Here is a 25448-nt window from a genome sequence, read left to right as displayed (position 1 = left end):
CTTAGTTTATACATACCTAGCTCATCTGCTTCAAAGGGGTTTGGGTGCTGTTTTAGCGGTGTCCCACTACCACGACGTACTTCAGTTGCTGAGATAACTGGACGATGAGACATTGTTGTTGCCTGGACCACAGAAAAATGTCGGTTTAGCGACGTGATCTATGACGTTGATATGATGTTTCCTCATTTCAATACTATTCTACACTATTTACCTGTTCCTTTCGTTGTTGCAAATGTGCGACAGCGGCCAAATGTCTTTGTGCCAGAATTCGTTGTTGCGCCGGAGATAGTTGGCGTCGCAAAGCAGACCTCCTCAGAATTTCGTACTGTTCTTCAGCTACATAATATAGAAGTGCATAATTACAATCTGGTATGATATATTTACAACAAAACGCAATCCAGGCAATACCAAACACAAAATGAAATCTACGAAATCAGTCACTCTGTAATAAAATAGCATGCAAAGGTGATAGAAACTCAGATCACAGCAACTATTAGAACAACAATCACTACAAAATATTTGATGATCATTAACCATTTTACTACACAACTATATCTTTAAGTCAAGGTTATTGCTAAAACTATGGCATGCCAGTGATATCAGGGCTTATCAGTTTTGTATAGAAAATAAGTATTTCTCCTATATACACATATGAGAATCTATGTAGGAACTGGTGATGGAACTAGTCGGTGAGTCAAATATATAGAAAATATTCACTACACTATAAAAACCTCACAAGCAAATGTGATTCAAGAATATTGTTATCCATTCTCAATGCCTGAACTTATAAAATGGATGTTACAATATCATATTATTTGAGGAAGTACCCGACTGATACAACAAGTTCATCAGCAGATCAACAATACTGCTGTTACAAGACATGGAAGGCATTTGAGATCCTTAGAAATATGAAATGACAATCATGCCCACTGTAAAGCAACTGAAAGCCTCTGATTGAATATTAGTGAGAAGATAGATGAGCACCCAAGAGCTATGATAATCCAAAACTCTGTACGGAACCTAAAACTGCCTCTTTTGTTGCATCATCACATGATTTATTGTCGGAATCGACATTTTGATTCAAATCTGGTTGGGGTGACCACTGACAAGCAGCATTCCGCATCAGTGGCTCAGCGTCATTTTCCGAATCAGATTCAACTAAATTTCGGAGTAAAGATATGTATTAGAAATAGTGGTAGTGGCGTGGTGAAAGTCAACTGGGTGCAAGCAGTCTATCCTTGTTAGTGAAAGTAACAACCAACAAATGATAAGCAGAGTGCAATTATCAAATATTAATATTTCTGGAAAACTTCTCATCAATATGCACTATGAAAGTAAAGAATAAGTTTGAGGTTTAAAACTTTACAATAATATCATTAGAACAATTCAAGGATGGACTGTATGTTCCCAGCTGAAAGTTATTCTAACCTGTCAAATCACCCAGTTTGTTGGTGAGATATTGCACATTTGGGTTTGATTCTTTATTTTTTCCAACACTATTTGTATAGCGCATGGAATAATCAGACGCTGCTAAAATGAAATAGCATGCTATGGTATTGCCGGCATCGTAAATATCTACAATGTTTATTACATACCATTCTTTTTATCGGGTACCATCAAAACACCGCTTCGGATGTATGCTGTTGTAAGAGCTTCAAGGTAGTCGGACTGAATAAAAAAATCAGTACTTTTGAAAATATATGTAAACCAAAAGAATCTCACTTGTTAAAGAATTATAAAATATAAAAACAGAAATAACCATGCTCAATAGAAGAGAAGCAATTCACATGCAACTTCCCTTAAAAAATTATAGAATTTTGAAAACGGTCAGCATACAAAAGGAAGCCGAAATGAAAAATAGGTTTGGAAACCCAAGAACCTGACAGAATTTATTACGCATAGGATATACACAGATAATGGGACTCAGCAACCAGTACATAAATTGATATCCTTTGAACCACGGTAAAGTGTGATTGACTCTTAGTCAGTTTAAATCGACTGACTGGTGATCACAAATAGTGTCAATCAGTCATTATCAAAGACAGAAAGTGGAACTTGACATCTATACAAATCAAAATTAGATAATTATAATTGACCACAATGCCACTCTCCAAGCAAAAGCAAGGGTTGTCTGCCATGGTGTAATACACCCAAGTCAAATGCTGTTTAATCTGCCGAGTCTCGATTAAAATTAAAGATTGAAATCACACCAATGACCGAGAAAGAACTTTATCGTTAATTAATAGAGCGAGATGATGATATTTGATAAATTGTAGCTACCAAATCACATACCTGAGCTACTTCTAGACATCTCCACTAGCATGACTGATCTGTTTTACAGGAATAATCTGATAAGGTTTTCTGATGCAGGGCTTCTCAAACTTTTTAACTTTGACACACCATTTATAAAAAAACAATTTCTATGCGACTTCACAATAGGGAACACTATCAATAGCATATAGATGTAGTCATTGGCAGGATTCAGTCAGTTCGCACCAATTCCATAGAATAGTCTGATGACATTTTATGAGATCAGCAAACCAGTTAGCATTACTAGTTACTGCCAATGACTTTTTGTAACAGAATCAGCAGAAAATATGACTTTTGTGACAGAAGTGGCTGGCTAAAATTTTGAATAGCACCACTGCATGGTATGTTCGACATGCAAAAAGTCCTTTAAAGAAAAACACGTGCCAATGCTAATATCAAGTGTTATTTTCATGAAAAAATACCCAATTACAAAAAGCGTAAATATTTATAATAATAATAATACTAGGGCCCGTATTGTATCTCTTGGGCAAATGTTTACTGCAATATCGGTAAAAGCTCACCACACACACATGCAAGCCATAGCTTCCTGGAAACCAACTGTACAATAAAATCAAAATTAAATAATGAATAGGATACTGCTGGGATATACAAGAACCTACACTCGAATGCAAAAGTGTCATGAGGATACAGTTTTGAGAGCGCATTACGATGTCAAAACTTTAATAGAGAGTAATAGCCAAGTTATTCAAAGCAAATGCATAAAAATTCAATGGTGACGTGACCACTGATCAGTCTTGTAAACAATTCAGAAAAATACACAAACATGACTTAGCAATGTATGCTTCGCGACGTCAAATATTTTTCTGATCTCAAATGAGGTCAATTCATAGTTTGAGAAGCCCTGATCTACAGCAAGCATCATTCAAACTAATTATAGCATATAACTATTGTAAGTGGTTATTAAATCAACATGGATGCAACCAGCTTTGATTTAACGTTGTATAATCAATCTTTATCCCGACATTTTGATTTGAAATAACTATCTGGCGTGCTATCCATGCAAGCAATACCCTGCGCTGTGTGATTTTGAAAGATAATTCCCGCTTGGAAATGTGGTCCTGTGGTAGCAGTGGCGGTTTACTGTCGAATGCCACGGCTTGTGATGTTGGCAAAAGGCTGAATACGGCTTTCTTATCCGGATCGTGATGTCCTACTTTCCAAGGCGGGGGATGCCGGATCTCCAAGTAGGAAATTATAATGTTTTAATTAGGAAGCATAGTAAATTAAGATAATCTACAGGAGCAGATTCACCACTGCTTTGGAATGCTAGCAATTTGCTCATAGGATCTCAAGCATTGTATAACATTCAATATGTCATTGATCGATTACTAACTGACTAGCACGTCAATCAATACAAAATACACATCATAATGAAGTGACTCTGTAATGGATACACATTACACAATGATTAATTAAATATCACAAATCGAATGAATTTTTGTGTAAAGATGAACAGGATGATCAATCTCTTAGCTTGGTAACATTGATTGGTTTTGACATGTGCACAAATTAATTGAGACACGCATGCGGTGCAGTACACAAAGTGGCTGTTACTCAACTCTACTGGTTGTGTGAGGCCGATCAAGATTTTGAATGGTCAGAATTCCGACCAAGGGTTCGAAGTACTTTATAGATACAGAGTTGAGCTGTAAAAAAATGTCACTAGTTATAATGACTTCAAATGTAAGACGCTTGATGGTTTTGTAAAGCTTCAGTTAGGAAATACAAACAACATTGGAAGCTTGTTGAATAGTGCAAACGGTTGTGCTGTGCATGAATGCATCTAGGGTAGGGGTTCTTAAACCTAACCCTAAATTGTTTTGGGTGGTTGTATGAACCACATACCATTTTCAGGACAAAGATAAAATTATGAGTTAAAATTCTAGAAGTAGATGACAAAAATGTGCAGGTCATGACTTTAAGCTACCTGGTGACTAAGGTCAACACTTCTGCCTAGTCCTCAGAACAGATCTTACAAGGACAATTTAGTTTCAACATTGGCCTCTGATTGAGTCCTTAAAACAGGAATAATGCGGAACCCCAAGGGAGTGTATATTTTCAAAGGTATCAGCAATAAAATGTTCGTTCCCTGATATACTGATTCTGGTTTGTAAAAGCCTATAACTATAATATAACAGCTCAGTAATTTCATCCTGCCATCTTGGCCTAACAAGACTCGATAATGAAGTCGCTCAGATGAGAGACCTCGCTGCGAGCTAACGCTGCTCCTACCCCTCCACACTCGTAACTACGACTCTCGCATTGCTACAAATCTGCTTTACAGTCTTTTGAAAAATACAGCGCTAATTTCGGCTCGTAAATTTCTATCTTATCGACTTTGCTTTTGGCGATCTTTTTCGATGGCTTCGTCAGCAGGAAGTTGACCGTCTTTTTCGGCGACTTGTCCACCTCGTCCGCCCTCAAAGTCGACACGTTGACAGTTTTTGGCAGAGACATAAACGACTCTGTCTGTTGGAAGTCGATATGGTCGTAGAATAACTGGACGTTTTCAGCCGGAGGTTGCGGCCGAATGGTCGATTTTGGTGAAGCCATCGTGTTCAGTGCTCGCACGGTCGTGCTAAACGGTCGGTTTGGCGCAGACGATATTTGATTTCTTTTCTTGTCGCAAGCGGCGGCTAACTTTCGTATCTCTTCACGTGGTCGAATCGGTTCGCCGACGCTAGCACGGTTTCTAGCTGAGTGTCTCGAGGCCCGTAGTGTCTCCAAATCGATCTGCAGCTTGGTTTTTGAGCCCTTCTTGTCTGATTTTAAAGTTTTACCTCCACTCCACGAGTTTCTAGCGGACGATTTAGAAATACTTTGAGGCAGGTTGGGTTTTGGTTGCGGTAGCTGTTTAGGATTTGGCTCATCTCCCGACATTGCTGTTTTCTTCTGGAAATGCCCGCAGCCCTTTTTAAACTTCGATTTATACTTCATGATTTCCTCGATGTTGATATCGTCGCCGAACGTCGTGGGTTGCGCGATCATGTTGAGCAGCGACGGGGAAAGTTGAATTTTATGTCTTTTCGGGATCGCGTCGCGTTTTCCGTTTTTCACGTCCTCTTCATCGGAGACGGCAAAGTCCAAATGAGACGAGAACACTCGGAACAGATCTTCGATCGGGCCGTGCTGACTCGCATCAACGGATTTGGCTCGTATGCACGCCGGTAGTGGCGCATAACCCGTCGTCAGCTGAAACGGCTGAGTTTTCCTCGGTCTGCGATGAGTCATGGGGTGCTGATGGGGAATGATCACCGGGCCGTTGAGTAACTTGTGGGGCGGGTTGAATTGAACGAAGGTCGCTTTGGTGGCGCCACACCTCATTCCAACCTGGGCGAAATGAGTGACAACATGAAGTCGGTGTTAAAATTGACCAACAACACTGGCTCTAGGCTACATATTGCTGCTGGGTTCGAATTAGCCCTCACATGACTGAACTGAATTGTTCTGCCGACCTGATATCCTTACGTTTCCATCTAGTATTTATGCACCTCATTGAAGCCTGGGTGAAATGAGTGACAATATTCAATTGATGTTGAATTTCCAGCTGGTTTGTACTGGGGTGACGGATATTTCACTGAATTGTTCTGTCAGCCAGTTTTTCTTGCATTTCCATCTAGTCTGCTGTAATGATGTAACGAATTTCCGTGACAGGCCAACTTTTACAGTATATTTATTGACCCTCTGCTGTAAATTTGTTATTTTGTCTACTACTATTATTGGTTCTGTTGCTGTTCCAACTTCTTCCCAGCTGTTCGGCCTGTAGCTATTTTACTTCAATTTGAGATCATTTTAGATACAAGAAACAGTTTCTAGGATATTATAGCATAACTCGTACTCTTTCAATGCAGTTGACTAGAAGATCATCGGGATCTCTGGCTGCAAAATGTATTGTGTTTTAATTGCAATTATTGTAAAATAAATTGTCTGCCTGCTTCTATTCTAACAAGTGATCGTTAACGGAAACAAGGAATGGCATGGTTTGAAAACAGTAATCTACCGATATCATGAATACCAACTTTTTTCGCAGCCCGGGCGTTGTCATCAGCGTGGAAAGCGGTGGCTTGCGGCGTTGTGCCCACACTGACTGCTGGATTATTCTCTTCACGCCGTTTACCACCCGCTGTTTGCGAATATCTGTTAAGAAAGTTCAAATTAGTGCGAAGGAAGTCCAGAGCCAATAATGTCACTTCAAATAGGCTGATACACTTTGAAAGAAAAGTATAGGAGTTACAACCTGACAGGTTTCGGCGCTTTGTCGAGAATCGGTTTCGCTCCATGGCTAGGCGTAGGCTTAGCATCGTCGTGACCAGTTGACGATGGCTGTGGCAGAAATTGATTGTAATATTAATCCATCCGAGTCACAATAATGTGACCATAGCAGAGAGAATAAATTCACATTGAGTTCCAACATTTTCATTTATACTAACAACAATCATGGCTTCAATGGAATTATCGATATAAACTAACCTTCCGTAATGATTGTTTGTTCCGGTCACGCCTCGTCTTCAATCGTCTCTTCCGCTGTAGTTTCGGCGCGATAGCAAGCAAATGAACAGGCAAGCGATCATCGCAGGACGAGTCAGATCCTGATGTGTCTGACTCGTAGTCGCTCGAATAATTGTCGATATCAACATCTCCAAGTGATCCTAAAATAGATATAGTATTACCAGACTATTGACCATATCAGCCTCTAACGCAAGCACTATCATACTCCAAAACAAGGACGTCAAACACCTGACCGACGAGGGCTGCAACGTAATTTTAAGTGGCCCATGACAGCATTAAATGCCTGATTGTACAAACATGAATGTTGAACAACGTGCAGCAATAAACTACCAAAATGGACAGCAATGCTTCCAAATCTATCCATCCAGCTATTTACCCTGCATGCATTTATTCAGACAAATGTTTCTTGCGATCAAATCATCACATATGTATTCCACATGCAAGCAATAAAGAACATTTACAGTAATTCAGCCACGCTCAACCAATACGGAATACGCTGGCTATACAGTATAGAGTTGGTGCCATGTCATATGTTTGATTAGTACTTTTTATTAGGTTGCACAGTTTGGCTCTTCATTGATGGTAGTGGTGGGTTTAATAACTAAAAAGAATTTAAACACATATTTCCCTGTACCTGATATATTTTATAAAGGACGTAGTTTATTTTTGTCCATGATGTTCTTGTGGCATATACACCGACTCATGATATACATGCACACGATCTGTGTATATATGCATACCATAAGTGCATGATATAACTTGAACAACTAATGTACTCAGATCTAATTCTCATTATGGATTCGATACACCTGAGTAAACTACATTGGATTGCATCTGAAATGTGTATCTGACCAATTGCTGATGTGAATTGTAGTGAGTGGATTATGAAGCATTCATATCAGGTGAGCACCCAAAGTGCCACATGCGGGTCACAAGCAGCAGGTTTGCATCGACTGAACCAGTTTATATACACTATTACTAGTCAACTAGTACTGAAGTACTGAAAACATTCAAATGCATTTAGTTCAGACGCTGGCTGTAACCTACTGATTACGACTTACCAGATCCATTGCGCATCTGCATTCTCTTCAAGATTTGTTTCCTCAACCTATCCTGAATCTCCTGGTAACATGCGTCAGTCTTGGATGTGTCCGGGTCGCAATAGTCCAACAGGGTATCGCAGAAGTTGTGGCCCATTTCCTCTAAGTCTCTCGAGCTGAAATGTGTCCCTTTGCGAGAGCCGAGAGTCGTTCCGCCAAAAGTAGCTTCCATGGTGTAGCTGCGATAATATACGAGTCACGAGTAGACAAGTGCATCAATAGAAATCATGGATTTTGCGCCATCAAACATCATTTAATCAAAACTTGCGCCTCAGAAGCATTTTAATCGAAGCATAGTGAAATTGAACAAATATATATTGCCTTATCAATACTGCCAAATGTAGACTGCCGACTGGATCCGTAACATGATAACAATAGGAAAAGAGTAGCATAAAAAACTTACATCCATGCTATACTTCAAAATTGTTAAAATGAGAGCACTAAAAATTTTAAATCAGTAAGCTCACAGTCAAGCGATACTGTAGCAAATTCAATTTGATAGCGCATAAAATGACGCCATCTTTTTTCATTCCCTTTGTTTGTCTTGGCACTCCGGTAGAATCCACAATAACATCCGTTTTCCTTTGCTGTGAATCCATTATTCCGTTTGCTCACTAGCTATATGTCATTTTTCATTTGGATTCACTTCATTTTTCTCAAGCTTAATAGCAAAGAACTTTACACGGTTTGCACGGTGGCTCCAATGCAATTCATTACAGATGGATATAATGATAATGATCCGTGCCAATAAACGATTACTAGGATTTTATATTTCTTCAAACACAACACTGAATCGACCCGATCGTGCCGAATAATTCCACATGTAGCTCACCAACAGATGACAGTTAATCCATAGGTCAGCACGTCTACCTACACAGATTACTCAGGTAGCATTTTCCTACCTGTTCATCACGCCCATCAGCCACACAACGACGCGCCCGGTGCCTTCTTTGCTTTTTTGCACTTTAAACTTGCAGCTTTCGTACGAGAACTTGGTGTCGGCATTCTTCGCCAGCATCAAAGGAAATATCTGCGCGAAAAGCGATCAGCTGATGCTATAAGGAGATCTACATTATCTGCCTACCCTTTCCTTCAGCTTTCTCTGCGGGTTGTTCTTGTTTTCACACCCGTAAATGAAGATGTTGTTTTTCCGCGAATGCCCGTGCAGGTCGCAGTACAAAACGATTTCTCTCTCAACGTGCAAACGTTTGATCATCATTTTCGTGTGCCATACCGACGGAAACGAGTCTTTTAATACGGACTTGTAGTTACGATTGAGGTCACGACCTGACAGCGAGCATCTGACAATCGATCGGTGTGTTATTAGTGCAAAAAATGACTCAGGATCAACTTTGTTACCTGTAATTTCCAACGATGACTCCGTCCGGATTGAGCATGGGAACGATTTTGAAAATGAAATTGTCACGGAGCAGCTATCAAATAAAAGCAACAGATCGTGATAAAGCACGCTGGAGAAAGTAATATTGATAATTCTGTTCTGTTTCTGCTGACGTTTAAGGCTGGGTGATTCGAGTACTTGATTCCCAGTCGAGCATCAATTGCAATAATTCCATGTGCAATTTTTAAGTAACGAAAATTTCCTGGTCATTATCACTATAAATACCTGTTCTGTGATGATGTTATAATGTAGTGTTCTCGAATACTCGACTCGACTACAAGCCAAATAATCGACACGGAATGGAATCACTCAGCTACTCAAATTTACCCATCACTACAATGTTATGAGTGTCACATAGAATAATTGCATGGCAATAACAAGTATGGAAATATGCTCCAAATAAGATTTCGTGAAACATTATTTACTGTTTTGTGATTCATCAAGTACAGTACCGGTATGCAACAGTTTGTGTCGCTCAGGGTTGTAGACTCAAAGTCATAAAAATTGAAAAACCCTTTCAGAGTTTGTTCGATTTCCCTTGATCCCGACTCCACCGAGATTTCAAATCTCATCAAATGTCACGAAAAAGTGCCAATAGCAAATGTTACTTGTAGGCTAATTATAGTAAATAGGATAAGTCCCACAGAAGTGCCATAGAATTTAATTTATCAGTATTATTAGCCGTAGCCGAAATGTGGTGATGTAGTATTTCGAATAACGTTGAAACATAGAAGTGGCGAAAAATAGAAAATGCATACCTTCGCATCGGGGGTACTTCCAGACAAAAAATCTAAAAATCCCTTCATCATCCAAGATGAATTGGTTTCGCCCGGATGAACCCTAGCGGTGAGAACAACCGCCTTTTTTGCCCTTGCGATCTCGGGATTTCGCGATGGCGATGTCACAGTAAGAATGTAAACGAGATTTCCTGAAAGAACCAACTGCCAAGTAACTCATCAGTATCAGCATCGGTTTATTAATAATTTCAAAACACCCGAAGACTGCGATACAATGAAAAGATAGGAAGGCGTCGAAAAGACGATAGACTACCTCGAGATTTTCCACAATGCGTGCAAGCAGCCTCAAGCAGTTGCTATTTGATGACTACTAGAGTGCGTAGTAATCACCTCCGATCTACTGCTAAAAGTATGCGACCCTACGACGAAATCTGATTTTTAAACTACTTACTTGAGTATTTTTCAGACCTTTCATTTTCTACTTTCTACTTGTAATTGAGTAGAAATTCCAGGTGTTACTTCCACTGCCACCTGAGTATCAAAGCTTACAAGTTTGACCGCCTTTGCAGATACTTATCGTTATCACCACCACAACAACCAGTTCATGCAAAATTGTATTAACGTAATATTCAAACCTGCTAACGTCCTGCATAGCACTCGTTGCTTACAAAATCTTGACCGTACCGGATCGTTAGCAAGCTTCAACAGATATTCCTGAATTGAATGTGTATTAATGTTGTGCAGCGATACTTCGATGTAACATTACAAAGTCTCACCTGTAAATCGGTATAAGTATAGGGATAACAGTGCGCAAAAAAACAGGTGTCATCTTTGTGTGGGAACTCCATCGTCCAAGTCAGCGAATAAAACGTACGACCCGATAGACTGCCGAGATTATTACGATAATATCGAATATCGGAACCGGCACGAGTCCAACCAATCTGGGAGGAGAAAAATATAGTTTTATTCATGGTTCAAGAGAGAAAACCTGAAGACATAGATATATATGACTGCTTCTGTACACTATAACAGGGTTGTAACCAAGACACAGGGCTCCGAGTCACAAGTCAATCTCACTTTTATAGTTTTGACTCGAGTCAAGTCCGAGTCCAGCGAGCAGAGGGTCGTGTCTGAGTTATGGTATTATGACTCTCGAGTCCGAGTCCAAGTCATTGTGTTGACTGCTCAGTTTCCGGTTAAAGTTTTGTTAAACCCTCATTTTATAAGTCTGTTAGGTGATATCGAATGGTTCGCATTTAAAATATACTAATTTTCTTCACTTTTAGCAGTTTCTGGTTGCATTTTCAAGCACCAGTACCAATAGACGAAATCCCAACAGTGTGGTTACTTTACTATTCTTCGAAATTACAATGAAATGTCGGTCTTAGACGTCTGAGTCTTGAGTCATATGACTTGGTTCGAGTCATGTACAATGACTCGAGTCCGAGTCGAGTCATTACTCGAGTCATTACAACCCTGCATTATAATACAGTAGTGGTCTTTTCAATGGGTATTGGCTGTGATTGGCGATATGATCATGCAGATCTTCAAATGAATAGGTACTATGAGTAATTATTTATTTAATATTTTCAAATCATGCCTAAATTATTATCGAAAAATTATCGCGATAAAAGACTTCGCGTCGTCGGAAGAGGCCGTTCACACTTTCATTTGTATGCCTTGGACTTGACTTTTATCAAAATATGCCGACCTAGTTTGTACCAACAGAAGGAGTTCGTGTGCCATCTAGATATAGTACATTGAGCTTAAGCAATCTTTTTGCCTCGATTATTCGAAATTTAATATTTGGTGATACGATTGTTGATCTACAATGTTCTTCTAATTCTCTACAAGTTGCTGACGATGACCCCTGACGAGTGTAAGTCGAATATATCCGGGTTATTTCAATAGGAATATATTCTTTAAAATATTATTCGCATAAAAGTATGACGAATGTACACATTGTACACTGTGAACATAAATTTGGAGAATCAAGTGGGCGGAGTTGGCTTTTGAGTGAATAATATTTTAGTTGCAAAATGATGCTCTTGGCAGGCGAATTTGATTCCAATTAATGTAACACTGTTGAGTGTATCAAATCAATCCCTGCATTTCGACCCTTGCAGTGGGTCAAGATATTTCAAAACCGAAAATTCCAAAACCTTCGAGGAAACCCACGTATGATTATTAATCCTCATTACTAGGTAAAGTATGACTTTCATATGACATCGACTTGATGCTGACAGAAACACATCACAAGTTGAGCATAGTTAAATAAAGAAATACTGCAAAATCACTATGAGGAAACATCTGTAATGTTTACATAGTTGGTTTGGAAGGGAAAATGTTCATTTTAATTTGGCAACAGCATCTTGCAAGCAACATACCTTGTTTTTCTTGGCATCGGCATCTGAGTAGAAAAGTGGCTTCATTCCATTATTATATAAGCTTGAAGGCTTCATCAAATTCACAATAGTTAGTCTATACGGTTTCCCAGGCACCATGTTTTTTACCCTGCAACAGGTAGACTATGTTACTTATACAACCAAGCATTATAACAAGGATCATACCGGAAGAAGTACCATTGGGTATGTTTGTCGGTGTATAAATCCGGACGCAATGTAAGCTCATAATCGTAGTCGTTACTGGAACAAAATATTTTTGGATTAAGGCTCTATATTAGGATAAGTATTAAAGTCAACAATGTTATAAAAAAAGAGTGAAACGTTGATAGCCTATTTGTTAGAGACGTGGGTAATAGTCGATCAGCAGAATCAATGAGGACGTGCCAAACTCAATTGGAAATGAATGCGATTCAGTAATTGAACAATCAACTCCGGTGAAAGTCATGTGGAGGCAAATAGCAGACCATAATATAACCATGTTCAGTTACGAGACCCAATTAAAATCTCCCAAATCCAACATCTTCTATTGACCAAGTGAACATACAACAGCTGATAGTGATTGTCTAGAATTGAGTAAGTGTTCTGTTCAAACTCAAATATTTCTTGGAAGGTTGCTTTGCCAAATATTAATCATGCTAGAAGTCATTCTATGCAAACAGGCCGCAAGTAATTTTACAAAATTTGTCCAGTACGTTCGATATCTAGTAGATAAAGCTGACAATTAAACTACTACCTACTAATGTGTCACACGCTGGGTAAAGTACAAGCTTGAATTTACTCTATACTGATTACACTGGTCAACAAAATGAAAAAATTTTTGGCAGAACATCAGGGAGCCGTTTCTGGGATTTTCAAGGTTGTGATTACGAATATCACATTAATTTTGCTAGATTGGCTATAGAAAAGAAGATATTTATATTTTATTTTATATTTTGATTGAAAACAGTTTTTAGCGTGTCAAAATAACAAGTAGATTGAATTTCAGAACTTTATAGTACTACTGAGCCGAATTTTTATCTAGCCCGTACAGCAAAAATATGAGATTTTAGTCAAAATAGCCCCATGGATTATCTCCAAAAATAGAGCCAATATGAAAAAACTAAGGTCATGTTCGGAATCAGTGCCCTTCAAAACCCCCAAAACCACTCTTACTTTGTCTGCCTAAAAATATGTGTTGACGAGTGTTATTGAGTTATTACTATCCATGTGTTCCACCACAGACATTGCTTGTGCCAGCAGATTTATCTGATACGGCAAGGCTAATTTCTGCAACAAAGCGCCATGTGATTCATAACGAACTAGGGCTATTCATAACATTAAAGTTCAAAAACGAAATCAGGCAACATCCGTACATCTTCACCGCTTTGAGCAAGTTACCACTCTCGAATCTCGATTCAAACTCGAGCGTGAAATTTCCTTGATCGACAGTGTCCCTCGGTGTGAGACTGATATCTCTCATTGCCAGACGGCAACCGGCCACCCTTGACCTCATAAAGTAAAAATCCCGTCCAGGATCGTTGAGATAAACGATCTGCGATGACGACGAAGACCAATCAATCAGAAATTTAACATCGATGAAGTGTTTAAATACCTCTCCACTAGGAGTGCCTCGAACTGCTGGTGTTGCTTCTTTTCCCGTTGGTTCGTAGAAAGGATCAGGAACTTTTGGTGTGTATTCGATAAAATGGATTGGTGAACTGACAACTTGCATGTGCGATGGCCATCTGAAAATATTAGTACGTCTTGTTTAGGTGCTCTATAAAAGCAAGAGGCGGTCACACTGGTCAAGGAAAGAGTGTGTTCAGTGCCTAATCAAGCTGTTCTGTTTTAGAGATAGTGTAATTGTTATGCGTCCTCCTTCTCGATCGGTAGGTCTTGGGTTCGATCCCCGGCCGGGTCATACCAAAGATTTGAAAATTGGTATCCGCAGCTATCCTGCTGGGCGCTCAGCAATCACGGATAGCATGGAGGAGAAAAAAAAAACAGGGGCGCAGACTAGATGACCTTACGGCCGTATCGCAACTCCGTCGTCAAAGCATTTCGATGGTGCAGGCGAAAAAGAATATCATATCTCTCTCTCTCTCTCTTGGACTAGTACCATTGCTGCTTTTAACGCTTTTCGAAGCTGGAAATCTTGCTTTATAACTCAAAGAATCTCGGGGCGCCTCTCATCAACAGTTATTGACAGACTAACGGGATTCAAACAGATTCAAAACCAGAGGTGGTCAGTAACAAAGTACAGTACTTCTACTTTTCCGAAAAACTCAAGTACTTTTCCTCTACTTGCAAAAATTACTCAAGTAAATACAATTTTTGGCTACTTCTACGTCATCATATTTTTACTTACTTACTTTTCGCTATTTACAGTTTTTCAAGCAGAAGTATTAAGTTCTTCCAATAAGGGGAGAAAGAGACCTGGACAGAGAAATTCGGAGATGATTTTAGCAGAGAATCCAGAATTTTCGTTGTGCTTTGGTGGAAATGTGTTTCCATGAAAGTCTCGGTCAATATCATTTATGTAGTAGTTTCGTGATTCAAGTGTGCAATTTCAGCTCGTATAGTCGCCCTTACGATAGTTCCATGACAGATGATATGGCTCAGCCAAACATTTGGAATTATACTATCTGTTGTATTTTCGCTTGCCTTCCTAATCGCGCAAAGTGTAGTATCTGATGCAACTCATTCTGAAAGAGTGTACTGCCATACTGTAAGTTGATATCATTTGTATCCTACGATGTGGTGGAATCCTTATGCCGTTGAAAATATATGTAACCCTGCTCTCTCCACCATTCGCATAAGTCAGTTGCCAGATTTTGACTGAGTGTATTTATAACTGATTTTCAAAACCACTCACTTACTTGTGTAGTTTTCAAAGCCACCAAATCATAGTTCTACTTGAAGGGCCGCTTCGAAAAGCACACTTCTACTCGTACTTGAGTACAATTCTGCCTCACAACTTCTACTTGATAGGCTTCTTGACTATTTTGACCACCTCTGTTCAAAAGTGAAACCAATATGGCAAGGTATCACATAACAATCAAAGTTATAGCAATGGAATTTATATTATAACATTGGCAACAACAAACTTTGAAAGGTACCATATAACAATAGCAATGCTAAAGTAACAACGGCAGACGAGATAATCAAAACAGAGCCAATTAATGAAAGATACGACGACCCATTGGTGTTGCAACAGTGAAATGAATCACTATGCTACTCACCACCAGACATGGGGTGATTACTTCATGAATGTAATCGATTACGATTACGATTACTTCTGAATCACGCGATTACGATTACGATTACAGCAAAATCAGGAAGTAGTCGATTACGATTACGATTACATTGGAAAAGTAATCACGATTACTCACGATTACATTTATTTTGCTTCTTAGAACTAATCTTAGAAGATATTGGTAGAAAATATAATTATTGTGATGAAAAGGCGTAATGAGATAACAACTTTATTTATAGATGATATATCATTTGCGTGTTACGTCATAATATAGGCCTACCGAATGCCCAGCTTTATAGATGACGATTTATCGCACCCACTCATTTGCTTTCTTGCCATGTCCGTAACTGCCGCACCCCAAACTCCCTAATAGGGTGGGGACTGGGGAGCAGGGTTGTAATGACTTGGGTCGCGATTTTGGTGACTCGACTCGAGTCGAGTCATTTTTTCAAATGCGTAAAATGACTCGACTCAAGTCAATTTTTGCATTGACTCGACTTGTACTCGAGTCATTATGCATGACTCAAACCAAGTCGTACGACTCGAGACTCGGGCGGCCAAGACAGACATTTCATTGTAACTTTGAAGAGAAGTAAAGTTAACACATTATTGATAATTCGTCTATCAGTCCTGATACTAGACAAATAGGGCCAGAAAGTGTTAAGACTGAGGAAAATTACTATATTATGAATGCGAGCCATCTATATTACTCAGAGTTGAAAAAGTGGGTTGAACCGAATTGTACTGAAAACTGAATAGTGAACATATAATGACTCCGACTCGGCCCCTTACTAGCTGACTTGGACTCGGATTTGACTCGTTGGTGAATTGAAAATGACTCGACTTGATTCGAGTCAAAACCATAAACTGAGATTGACTTGTGACTTGGTTACAACCCTGGTGGGGAGCGAGCTCGAAGGGAACTCCAAAGTATTTCATAACATAAATTATAGGGGGTATTTTCGAGAGATTTAATTAACTTGAAAATGTTCTTCGAGCTTTGCAAATTATTGTCTCTAAATAACTTGATTTTGAAATGCATTCGTCTCTCCCTTAAGAATAAAAGCATGTCCAAGTTATAGGAGTAGGCATTTCGGCGCCTCATCCCAAGATATATGCAAATTCAGTCAACATGCGACTCCGCGAAGTGTGCTACCAAAGTAAGTCCTAGGCCGAAGCTTTCAGTATGTGTCCATTGTCAATAGCCGCGCTGGATGGACGTAACGAATAGTCCTGACGTTTCAATCTCAGTCCCACAATACAAATGCCACCGGGGGCACCCACAGAGGAATGAAGACATGACAATTTGTGTGTGCGTCTCACGGAAGTTTAGTCTGCTGCGTTTGGGTGACTACACTATATTTTGATTATATAACAGATGGAAGGTCACGAATTAACAACATACAATAAAGCAATTATAACAACATATCACATGTTATTACTAGGGATTACGTGCACCCAGCTCTACCAGTAAATCTGACCATCGGAGGTTGAAAGGATTAAAATTGAATAGTAATATATTGTAAATACCAATATTCTGACGAAATCCAGTCATCAACCTGAAAATTAAACACCGTATAGGGCCCAAGACTAACGTTTGGAGTTGGGGTACGACTTGCTGTTTTGGTCCTGGTTCTAGCTACACCTACAACCCAAGCTAACGTGTGGTATTAGCGGATGGCTATGGCGGCAGTTCCAAATGCTGAGTAAAGAATCAAGTAATTACGATTGGAGACCGTTTCAAGTAGAGTCATAGGAGAAAAAGATAAAGTGAACATGAAATTTTGTCTTCCACTTAATACAGATACTGCAAGTTGCCGTTACGAGAAACGGCGAATGACGGCTCGGTTATGATATATATCAGCAAATTCATTGTGGAAATCGCAGTGTTTCTTTCATTTGACGAGCACAAAATTTCAAATCTTTGTCCGGTGTACGTAGTACGTACGTACATAGGCCTACTGTCCGCCAAGCAACAACGGTCTAACTAAGCATAACCATGCAGACGTCAGTACTTATAAGCAATGTTCCCTCTAAGCTGCGCACGTGCGCAAATGCGCAGTGCTGAAACGGTCTCTGCGCACAGAAAATCTACGCTGCGCACAAAAAATCTGAAGTGATGACTTTTTTTTAGTCGTTGCGCACTGTTCTCCAAGGTACCGCGCAAGCGCGATGACCCTTGAAAAATTAGAGGGAACATTGTCAAGGGCAGATAGTGTTCTCACTGAAGTCTGAAACCGAGGTACAATTGCGCACTGTGAAGAAATGATAATTTGCAATGACGTGGGCCTCACGAAGAAAATGTTTCTTTTAGTATGGTCTCGTACGCGTCAGCGATAATAATATCATTTCAATAGCGCAGTCTTTCTCTGGGAATGGCGAAATAACAAGGTTTAACTAAGTTATAAATAACAATGGAAGTTATTCTGCGGGAAACTAACGAATAGTATTCTCCGCGTTGCATGAACATTGCATAAGATTTACTGTACAATTACATGCCGTGAATTTTCGAAGTCATCACTTCCATCAGGCAAATCTGATCCGGTGTGATGAGATAGGATAATATGCAGAATATGCAAGTACAAGCACCAATATTGTTGAAAATATCAATCCCCTTACAAACGTTGATCGGGATATGCTTAATTGCGCAACGTTGAATCAGCTTCGCAGCAGCATAAATTTTGATTTTATTCGATTCGTTTTTAACGGGAATGTTCTGTCGAAAAGGTCATACACTATTATTGTTCTTGCTTCAGTCAGACTTGAATATTCGTATCATTATAAATTACTATATGTCTTGATAGTAATGAGTGCATTGCGGAAGATATCACATCAGTGTTTTAACACGGTAGGCCTACATCCATCGCATGTATTGATTTGAAGTGCGTTCTCGTGCAAGTCGGGTGTGTACTGTGTATGCCTACTAGTAATCTATATGTACCATGTACGTTAGGGCTCTTCAAAAAATGACTTTTTTCTCAAATCGTACTGGCTACTTGATAAAATTGTTAGGTTACCTAATTTAAGCCTACACACAAAAATTGGTTCAATTCCAGCCAGTAACCGCTTTGCTACAGGAGAAGAAAGTTTCTATTTATTATATAAAAATATATAATAAAAAATTTTGAAAATTTTCTGTTTACCCCATGAAAGTGTTAGGCTGTCTATAGAAACTATGCTCACCAAATTTGGTTCAATTCCAACCAGTGGAAGCGGAGTTATTGCCGTCGAAAAATTTGGATTTGAATAAAATAGTATTTACGGTGACCGATTCTTTGTTTATTTATTATAGTTCTGCTCACCGTAAATACTATTTTATTCAAATCCAAATTTTTCGACGGCAATAACTCCTCTTCCACTGGTTGGAATTGAACCAAATTTGGTGAGCATAGTTTCTATAGACAGCCTAACACTTTCATGGAGTGAACAGAAAATTTTCAAATTTTTCATCATTTATTTTTATATAGCAATTAGGAACTTTCTTCTCCTGTAGCAAAGCGGTTACTGGCTGGAATTGAACGAAATTTTGTGTGTAGGCTTAAATTAGGTAACCTAACGATTTTATAAAGTAGCCAGTACGATTTGAGAAAAAAATTCAATTTTGAAGAGCCCTAATGTACGTACACGGATTTATTGTGATGTCACATATGGTCGTACAAAATTACGATTCGCCGTCTACTTGCGGTTACAAGCGTCCATTTGTGTCGCTACAAGTGTTTTGACTAGCTCAGAGGTCTCAAACACGCGGCCCGCCAGATTATTCTGTGCGGCCCGTGAAGACATTTTAGAATTTCAAGTATTTGACAATATATAAGTGACAGACACATATCTTTTTTATGTTTAAAAGGTAAAATTCCTTCTCAAATTGCTCCGAGAGCCTGAAACTATTCATCAAACTTCACCATCACATCAATTGCAAACGCTACCATGCTGTAAAAGATTCACTATTTTGCCACATTTCCAATTCATGATGATAAATCCGGACCATTAGATGATTCATGACTGAAATTTGTAAGTTATTGTGACTTGGACGCGAACTTGCGTAGAATTACTCGGACTCCGGCAGACTCGATGACAAAATGAGAATGACTCAAGTTGACTCGGAACGCCGTAACTTGGTCACAAATATATGGATGCAACAAACTAGTCACGTGTCATGGGGAATAGTAATAGATCAGAAGGTAATAGCTTGGTACTCCGCTATCCAAGCAAGTCTTTATGGCAACAATTGGCAATTTGTTAGTTACATCGTGGGTCCCTATATCCATGTTATTAAGGCCACTTAAAGGTACTGACTACTGAATACCGCAGTGGTACGCTCCAACGATGTGACGATGTTCGGCGTTCCGACATTTTTATTACTATGACACATTCAATAATATTTTTATATTGTTGTTTATATTCCCCAATATTCCACGGTATTTGACCAAGGACAATCATGAGATTAATAGCCCAGTTATCGGGAGTGTACCCCAATCCTGGATTGGGCTACGCTACACTGCTCAACCCTAAATGCTGTGATTATATCAGATCAATATCCAACATCAATCTGTTAAATTCAAAATATTCATAGTAGCTTCAAAATTATAACGCGATAGCTTTTAGGATGGCATCATGCATTTGTTCATCCGCATGGTATCTATATCTTATAATTATTATCTATCAAGTACAACGGCAATCCTATTCAAATTGTTATAAATGTGATTATCTTTTTCGTGCCAGGTCCAAATTGTTCAAAAGTAAATCACATTTTTGCTATGTGTGTTTAATGTCAGTCTGATAGGTCGGTTGCTTTTGAATAGGACAATTTCATCCAGTCGAATATGGCCTACTTGGAAAGACATAGAATACGCCTATTGATGCTGTGGCCCGCGGCGTCGTCAAAAACTGGAAAATTGGCCCGCGAGCACATTTGAGTTTGAGACCTCTGGACTAGGTGCTTGCCTGTGTGGCCAACGTTGAGTGAAAACTCGCTAATTCTGGTTGTCACTGTTTATACTGATCGCTTTTAATGATGACATCCCTTCACCAAGCCAAATTAACATTGAAGTGCGAGCCGTTTAACATGGACTGGTTGTCGGAGCATGTGAAAACGGAAGACATAAGTAGGTACGCCCGAAGACCTTTAATTACTATTTAGGGGTCCTATACCTTTTCCAACACACCTGACTCGATGAGCTCAACCGGTAAATCAAATTACGTGAGCAGAGAGAGCATAAAAATTGATAGCAATATACCTACTCAATCATAAATTACAGAGATTTTTCGCGCTTCGCGCGTTCAGGCGACACACCCACCAAACAGAGTTACAATGTAGATGATAAGCAGCCGCAAAAAAATGCATAGCCCGAGGGGGGTCTGGGGGGCGAAGCCCCCCAGAAGTCCGATTAATCACCTTATGGTTGCGCACTGTTGTCCAAGGGCCTGCGCAGTGAGTTGGCGTGCTTGCGCAGACTCGCGAAAAATTAGAGGGAACATTGCTTATAAGTTACTATTTGAAACTAGGCAGAGTGGTGATTATTATCCTGCTGCAAGGTAGTGGCGTCTGGAGAGTATTGATAACCTGATATACAGCATAGCATGACAGGTGTTCTTACAATCGCACTACGATGAGCATCGAATGCCTATTTCATATCTGTGGCTTTGGAGGGTGGATACTTCTTACGCAATGACGAGCAAAGCTAATACTTCTGACGTAATAATGAGCAGTGGCGTTCAAAAATCAGGCATTTGTGCTATCAATAAATCTGGTATAATATCTTCTTGTTGACGAATGTTCAGTTTATGTCTTAGTCCCTGTGCAAATAAAATGTAATCGTTCAAGGGCAAGAAATCGATTAGATATGTGAAGTAGTCGATTACGATTACGATTACTTCGGAATTTTTTCAAATGTAATCGATTGCGATTACGATTACTTAAAAATGCTGTAATCGTCGTAATCGATTACGATTACTAATCGCGATTACCCCGTGTCTGCTCACCACCACATACAAAAGGTATAACACGAATAATATGTTACCTGGTTGCCTGCTGGGGTCCGGGCTCTTTCGTAAGAGCATACAAATTTCTCGGTTCTCGTAATTTCGGAATCTTCTTTCCCGCTTGATAATGAAACACTAGTTGCGTTGTTCTGCTCAGCAAATCGTCCGGCGGATGACCTTCTGCAAAAACTGTAAGCAAGAAAGCAGTGTTGTTCGAATATCACTGCACGGGCATTTTGAAATTTGCATACACTGTCCCAATCCTGCGTCCATCGGGATGTTTTTATGTGATTTGAAATGACCCATCTTCTTCAGGTGATCATCGTCAACGGAGAGGCTGTGAGTACCGCTCAAGCGTAAGTCATAGTTCCTATGCCAGTTTTCTAAGCCATCAAAATTATTCCGGAATGATGCATTTCGGCCTGAAAGATTTAATTCTGTTCAGGTTGAGTTTTCTGTATCAACACTTTCATCAAAGCACAAAACGACTCGGAATAGTCACCATCACCTACACAAAATATAAATTAAAATTTATACACCTATATATGCATAAGGCATCAGGGAAGTTAGCGCAGTGGTGGCATGCATAGCCAGCTACGCAGGCGTTCTAGGTTCAATTCCGTGTTAGAGGTTTATCTGGGCTCCTTTGGCTCTGTGTCGCCGTTCTCACGGTGACAAAAATGACCACAAAAACACTCGGTGAAGAATGCAAAGAATAGAAAGAGCTTCTAAAACGGCCACCGAATAAAGATTACCATGAAAAACAGTGACATCGGATATGAGGCCGAGGTGGATGCGAGATTAAGAGACCACAATTGTTCGTTAAGGCATCCTCCTATCTGTTTAATACATTTCATTGTGACTCATGTATCGCCTTGTACTTAGTGTGTGTCTTGCTCGGATGAAAATATAATTTGACAATTATTGATTTATTGATGCACCGTGAATGAAAAGCAACAGAAGATAACATAAAATGGACAAGTAGTGAAAATGAAGTGCCATGTGTCGGAAAATCGGTATGTCACATTGCCGCACGGTAATTTCAACCGCAAGATATCATTCATTCAGTAGCCTACAATCTACTAGTATTTTGCCATGAAGGTGGACACATGAACAATGGACATGCACAATTTTATTGCACAATTCCACAATTTTGGTCCATTATACTTGATAGAGTGTTGTGTTCTCTTGTGATTATACTGATTGTATTATAATAGGACGAGGAGGCTTGTGTGTTATACTTATGTGCAATAGATTCCAACATGAAGAAGTCGTTGAATTTGGCGGCACAGAGATTGCATTACCTGATAATATACTTAGCAATGTATAGTATCTTCGTGTCTTGTATGTTCAGATTGGTTGAGATATTTCATGAAGAGGCAATTAGTAAAATGTTGTAATGTGATGTTGTCAACGTTAAAATGAACTTTTTTTTACCAAATATAAGCTCAATCTGTATTTTGTAAAACTGATAGAATTCACTCACATATGGTAGGCCTATGAAATTTAGCTCAGTATATAGCTGGTGTAACATAAACTATAGAGTGCGCATGCCAATTCTCGGCTTTGAAATTCATTCTTCAATTGGTGTTTTGAAGAGTGCTGTTGTTGGAATTGTTGGTCTTTCACTTGTCTCCAATCGTTTACAGCCTAAAGCAAACATTCAATCGCTCTCGACTGGATAACAGAGTGTCCCGTAATGTAAATCGACGTGAAAGTAAAAATTTGTTGCCACAGCCATTGTAAGGCTGAGCAAAGAAAACATTTACAATATAGATGTCAGTCACTAACGCATTGTCGGAAAGACATCATAGTAACATAAATACTAATTCATATTTTCATTAGTAGGAGTGACACTGCCATGTGAAACGATCAACTCTACGTATTACCACATTAGCTCAATTGATAGGATTTCAGCATCTTAATGACGAAGGCAGTCTGGAGTATGGATGGTATACGTGTGAGAAGTAGAGCAAGTCACAAGTATCAAATACCCAGATACTTCATTTACCAGTGTGAAATAGAAAACCTTCCACAATCGGTAGCAATGATTGTTAAACATCGGAAGCCCGAGTGAAATGTCCTACACACAAACAAAGTGTCTTCGGGCAATGATTAATGAAGCATCCTTGAAATACAGAAGGGGCATATCGAAGTAATTAGATCATTGAAATATGAGAGGTGTTTCACCACCGACTACTTGTAATGAAAACAATGGACAATGAGGGATAAAGTGAAACCTACGTAACAAAGGTGGAGATTTCTACGTATAAATTGGTCTAAATCAGTGGTTTTTAACCATTTTTACGCCAGCGGCACTTTCCAAAAATTGCCTCGGTCTACCTTTGGAAGAGCACATGCAAATCGCAAATGACTATTTAACGTAATTATGAAAGTATGAAACAACAAATAAATTGGAAGAACAAACCACTACAAAAAATCGTTTTAGCACTACAATGCAATACAACGCAATACAATGCAACAGTATGTCCTGTAACAGTGTAACATTGCGTGCTCATTAGACTCCGTAAATGCTCTGTTTTCACGACTGGGGAATTGTGTTTCTGAGATCACAATAAAAAAAACATCATTCAGCTCTGAGAAGATTTTAGGATTTAAAATTGTTAAAAAAATTTCCGGTATATCTTCAGACTGATTCTTGCCAGTATAGTTGAAAAGCCTATCTAGTGATTGCTTAGAGCAAAGTGTTATGTAAGCAATTGATAACGAAATATCCTGTCTTACTAAATATTTAGATAGCTCTCCACGGAAAGTTCAGCTTCATACGACAGTAAATAATGACCATTCATTCCCATTATGAATCGCTGAGACACACAAACAATCCGTAAATTGGTCTACTGATTTGTGACTGCCTGAACTAAGAAACTACCGCCTGCCATCTGATACATCTTGACAGGGGGTCGAAATGTTCATTGTGATGACGCTTGTTGCTATTGACATTGAATACAGTTTCTTTGGGAGTTAAGATTCGAGTTAGTTGTTGGTTTACTATGAAACAAATGAAAATATAACACAAGGGCACCAAGGCACATAAGAGGATCATGGGTCAAGTGAAACACATAAGACATGGGTTATAAAAACAGATTAAATATTTGTCAAGTCGAGTCTGTAGCAGAAACTGTATTACTTCAAGAAAACTTGAATTGAACAAGCAATATCACAAGATAATATACTTAGCAGATAGAATTTGTGCAACTTACAAAGAGCAAGTAACTTTTTTTCGGGTATCAAAGCCTACATCATTTACTCAATGCATAGAGATATTAAGATGATAATTTGTTATTCATATGATAAGAGTTCTTGCTGTTTATAAGAGGAAAAATAAAATAGTTGTTGGGATTCATTACTCAAGTGCTAGAAACATACTGTAATCAAATCGCATTTTATCAGAGGCAGTCATTGTTTGCCACCATCGTCATTTCTAGTGTAGTTCTACTTTGATGAAATTCCAACTCAAGACAGGGCAGAATGAATGATTGAGTAATTCCACAAGGTAAGCAGCCTACAATGTAGGCTACTTGGCAATATCAAGTCAACAGTATATTATGATAAAAATGAAAGTTGATAAGAATTTTTAAGTTCAAGCCCCAAATTCTACTATCAAGTATGAATGAACTCAATCAGCAATTTATTAAGGAGAAGTTCCCTCGCTCTTGGTCAATTACTTTCTCTATTTATCCTGTCGAAATTTCACGACTGTCAAGTAGGCAGTTTCTCTAACATTTTAAG

General features: G+C 39.0%; 1 protein-coding gene and 1 long non-coding RNA gene across 18 annotated transcripts in view; one reads left to right on the top strand and one right to left on the bottom strand.

The window, feature by feature from the left end:
• The window catches only part of LOC145434229 (uncharacterized), a 43605-nt gene that overhangs the window by 13469 nt on the left and 4688 nt on the right, over window positions 1-25448 (bottom strand). For 6 of the 17 annotated variants that reach the window (XM_080311564.1, XM_080311568.1, XM_080311569.1 and 3 more), the window contains 23 exons: window positions 21950-22120; window positions 21737-21887; window positions 14073-14205; window positions 13834-14012; window positions 12647-12721; window positions 12464-12590; window positions 10853-11017; window positions 10712-10790; window positions 10098-10267; window positions 9300-9373; window positions 9025-9241; window positions 8843-8970; window positions 7902-8119; window positions 6802-6980; window positions 6569-6654; window positions 6351-6468; window positions 3891-3977; window positions 3342-3509; window positions 1596-1668; window positions 1429-1530; window positions 1021-1158; window positions 212-336; window positions 17-122 (listed from right to left, as the gene is read on the bottom strand). In XM_080311564.1, the coding sequence (XP_080167690.1) occupies window positions 17-122; window positions 212-336; window positions 1021-1158; window positions 1429-1530; window positions 1596-1668; window positions 3342-3509; window positions 3891-3977; window positions 6351-6468; window positions 6569-6654; window positions 6802-6980; window positions 7902-8119; window positions 8843-8970; window positions 9025-9241; window positions 9300-9373; window positions 10098-10267; window positions 10712-10790; window positions 10853-11017; window positions 12464-12590; window positions 12647-12721; window positions 13834-14012; window positions 14073-14205; window positions 21737-21887; window positions 21950-22120 (3069 nt within the window). The remainder of the gene's footprint in view (window positions 1-16; window positions 123-211; window positions 337-1020; window positions 1159-1428; window positions 1531-1595; window positions 1669-3341; window positions 3510-3890; window positions 3978-6350; window positions 6469-6568; window positions 6655-6801; window positions 6981-7901; window positions 8120-8842; window positions 8971-9024; window positions 9242-9299; window positions 9374-10097; window positions 10268-10711; window positions 10791-10852; window positions 11018-12463; window positions 12591-12646; window positions 12722-13833; window positions 14013-14072; window positions 14206-21736; window positions 21888-21949; window positions 22121-25448) is intronic. The other 11 variants (XM_080311565.1, XM_080311572.1, XM_080311573.1 and 8 more) reach the window with 11 other exon arrangements.
• LOC145434232 (uncharacterized) lies at window positions 14189-15707 on the top strand. Its single transcript, XR_013913299.1, has 2 exons — window positions 14189-14317; window positions 14577-15707. It is a non-coding gene; the product is annotated as an uncharacterized LOC145434232 (long non-coding RNA).

The sequence above is a fragment of the Botryllus schlosseri genome, chromosome 2 (genome assembly GCF_051294905.1).
Source record: "Botryllus schlosseri isolate E-star chromosome 2, Bs_hap1, whole genome shotgun sequence".
Classification (NCBI taxonomy): Eukaryota; Metazoa; Chordata; class Ascidiacea; order Stolidobranchia; family Styelidae; genus Botryllus; species Botryllus schlosseri.
The sequence above is the reverse complement of the archived record's forward strand: the minus strand, read 5'-3'. Positions and strand labels throughout refer to the sequence as shown.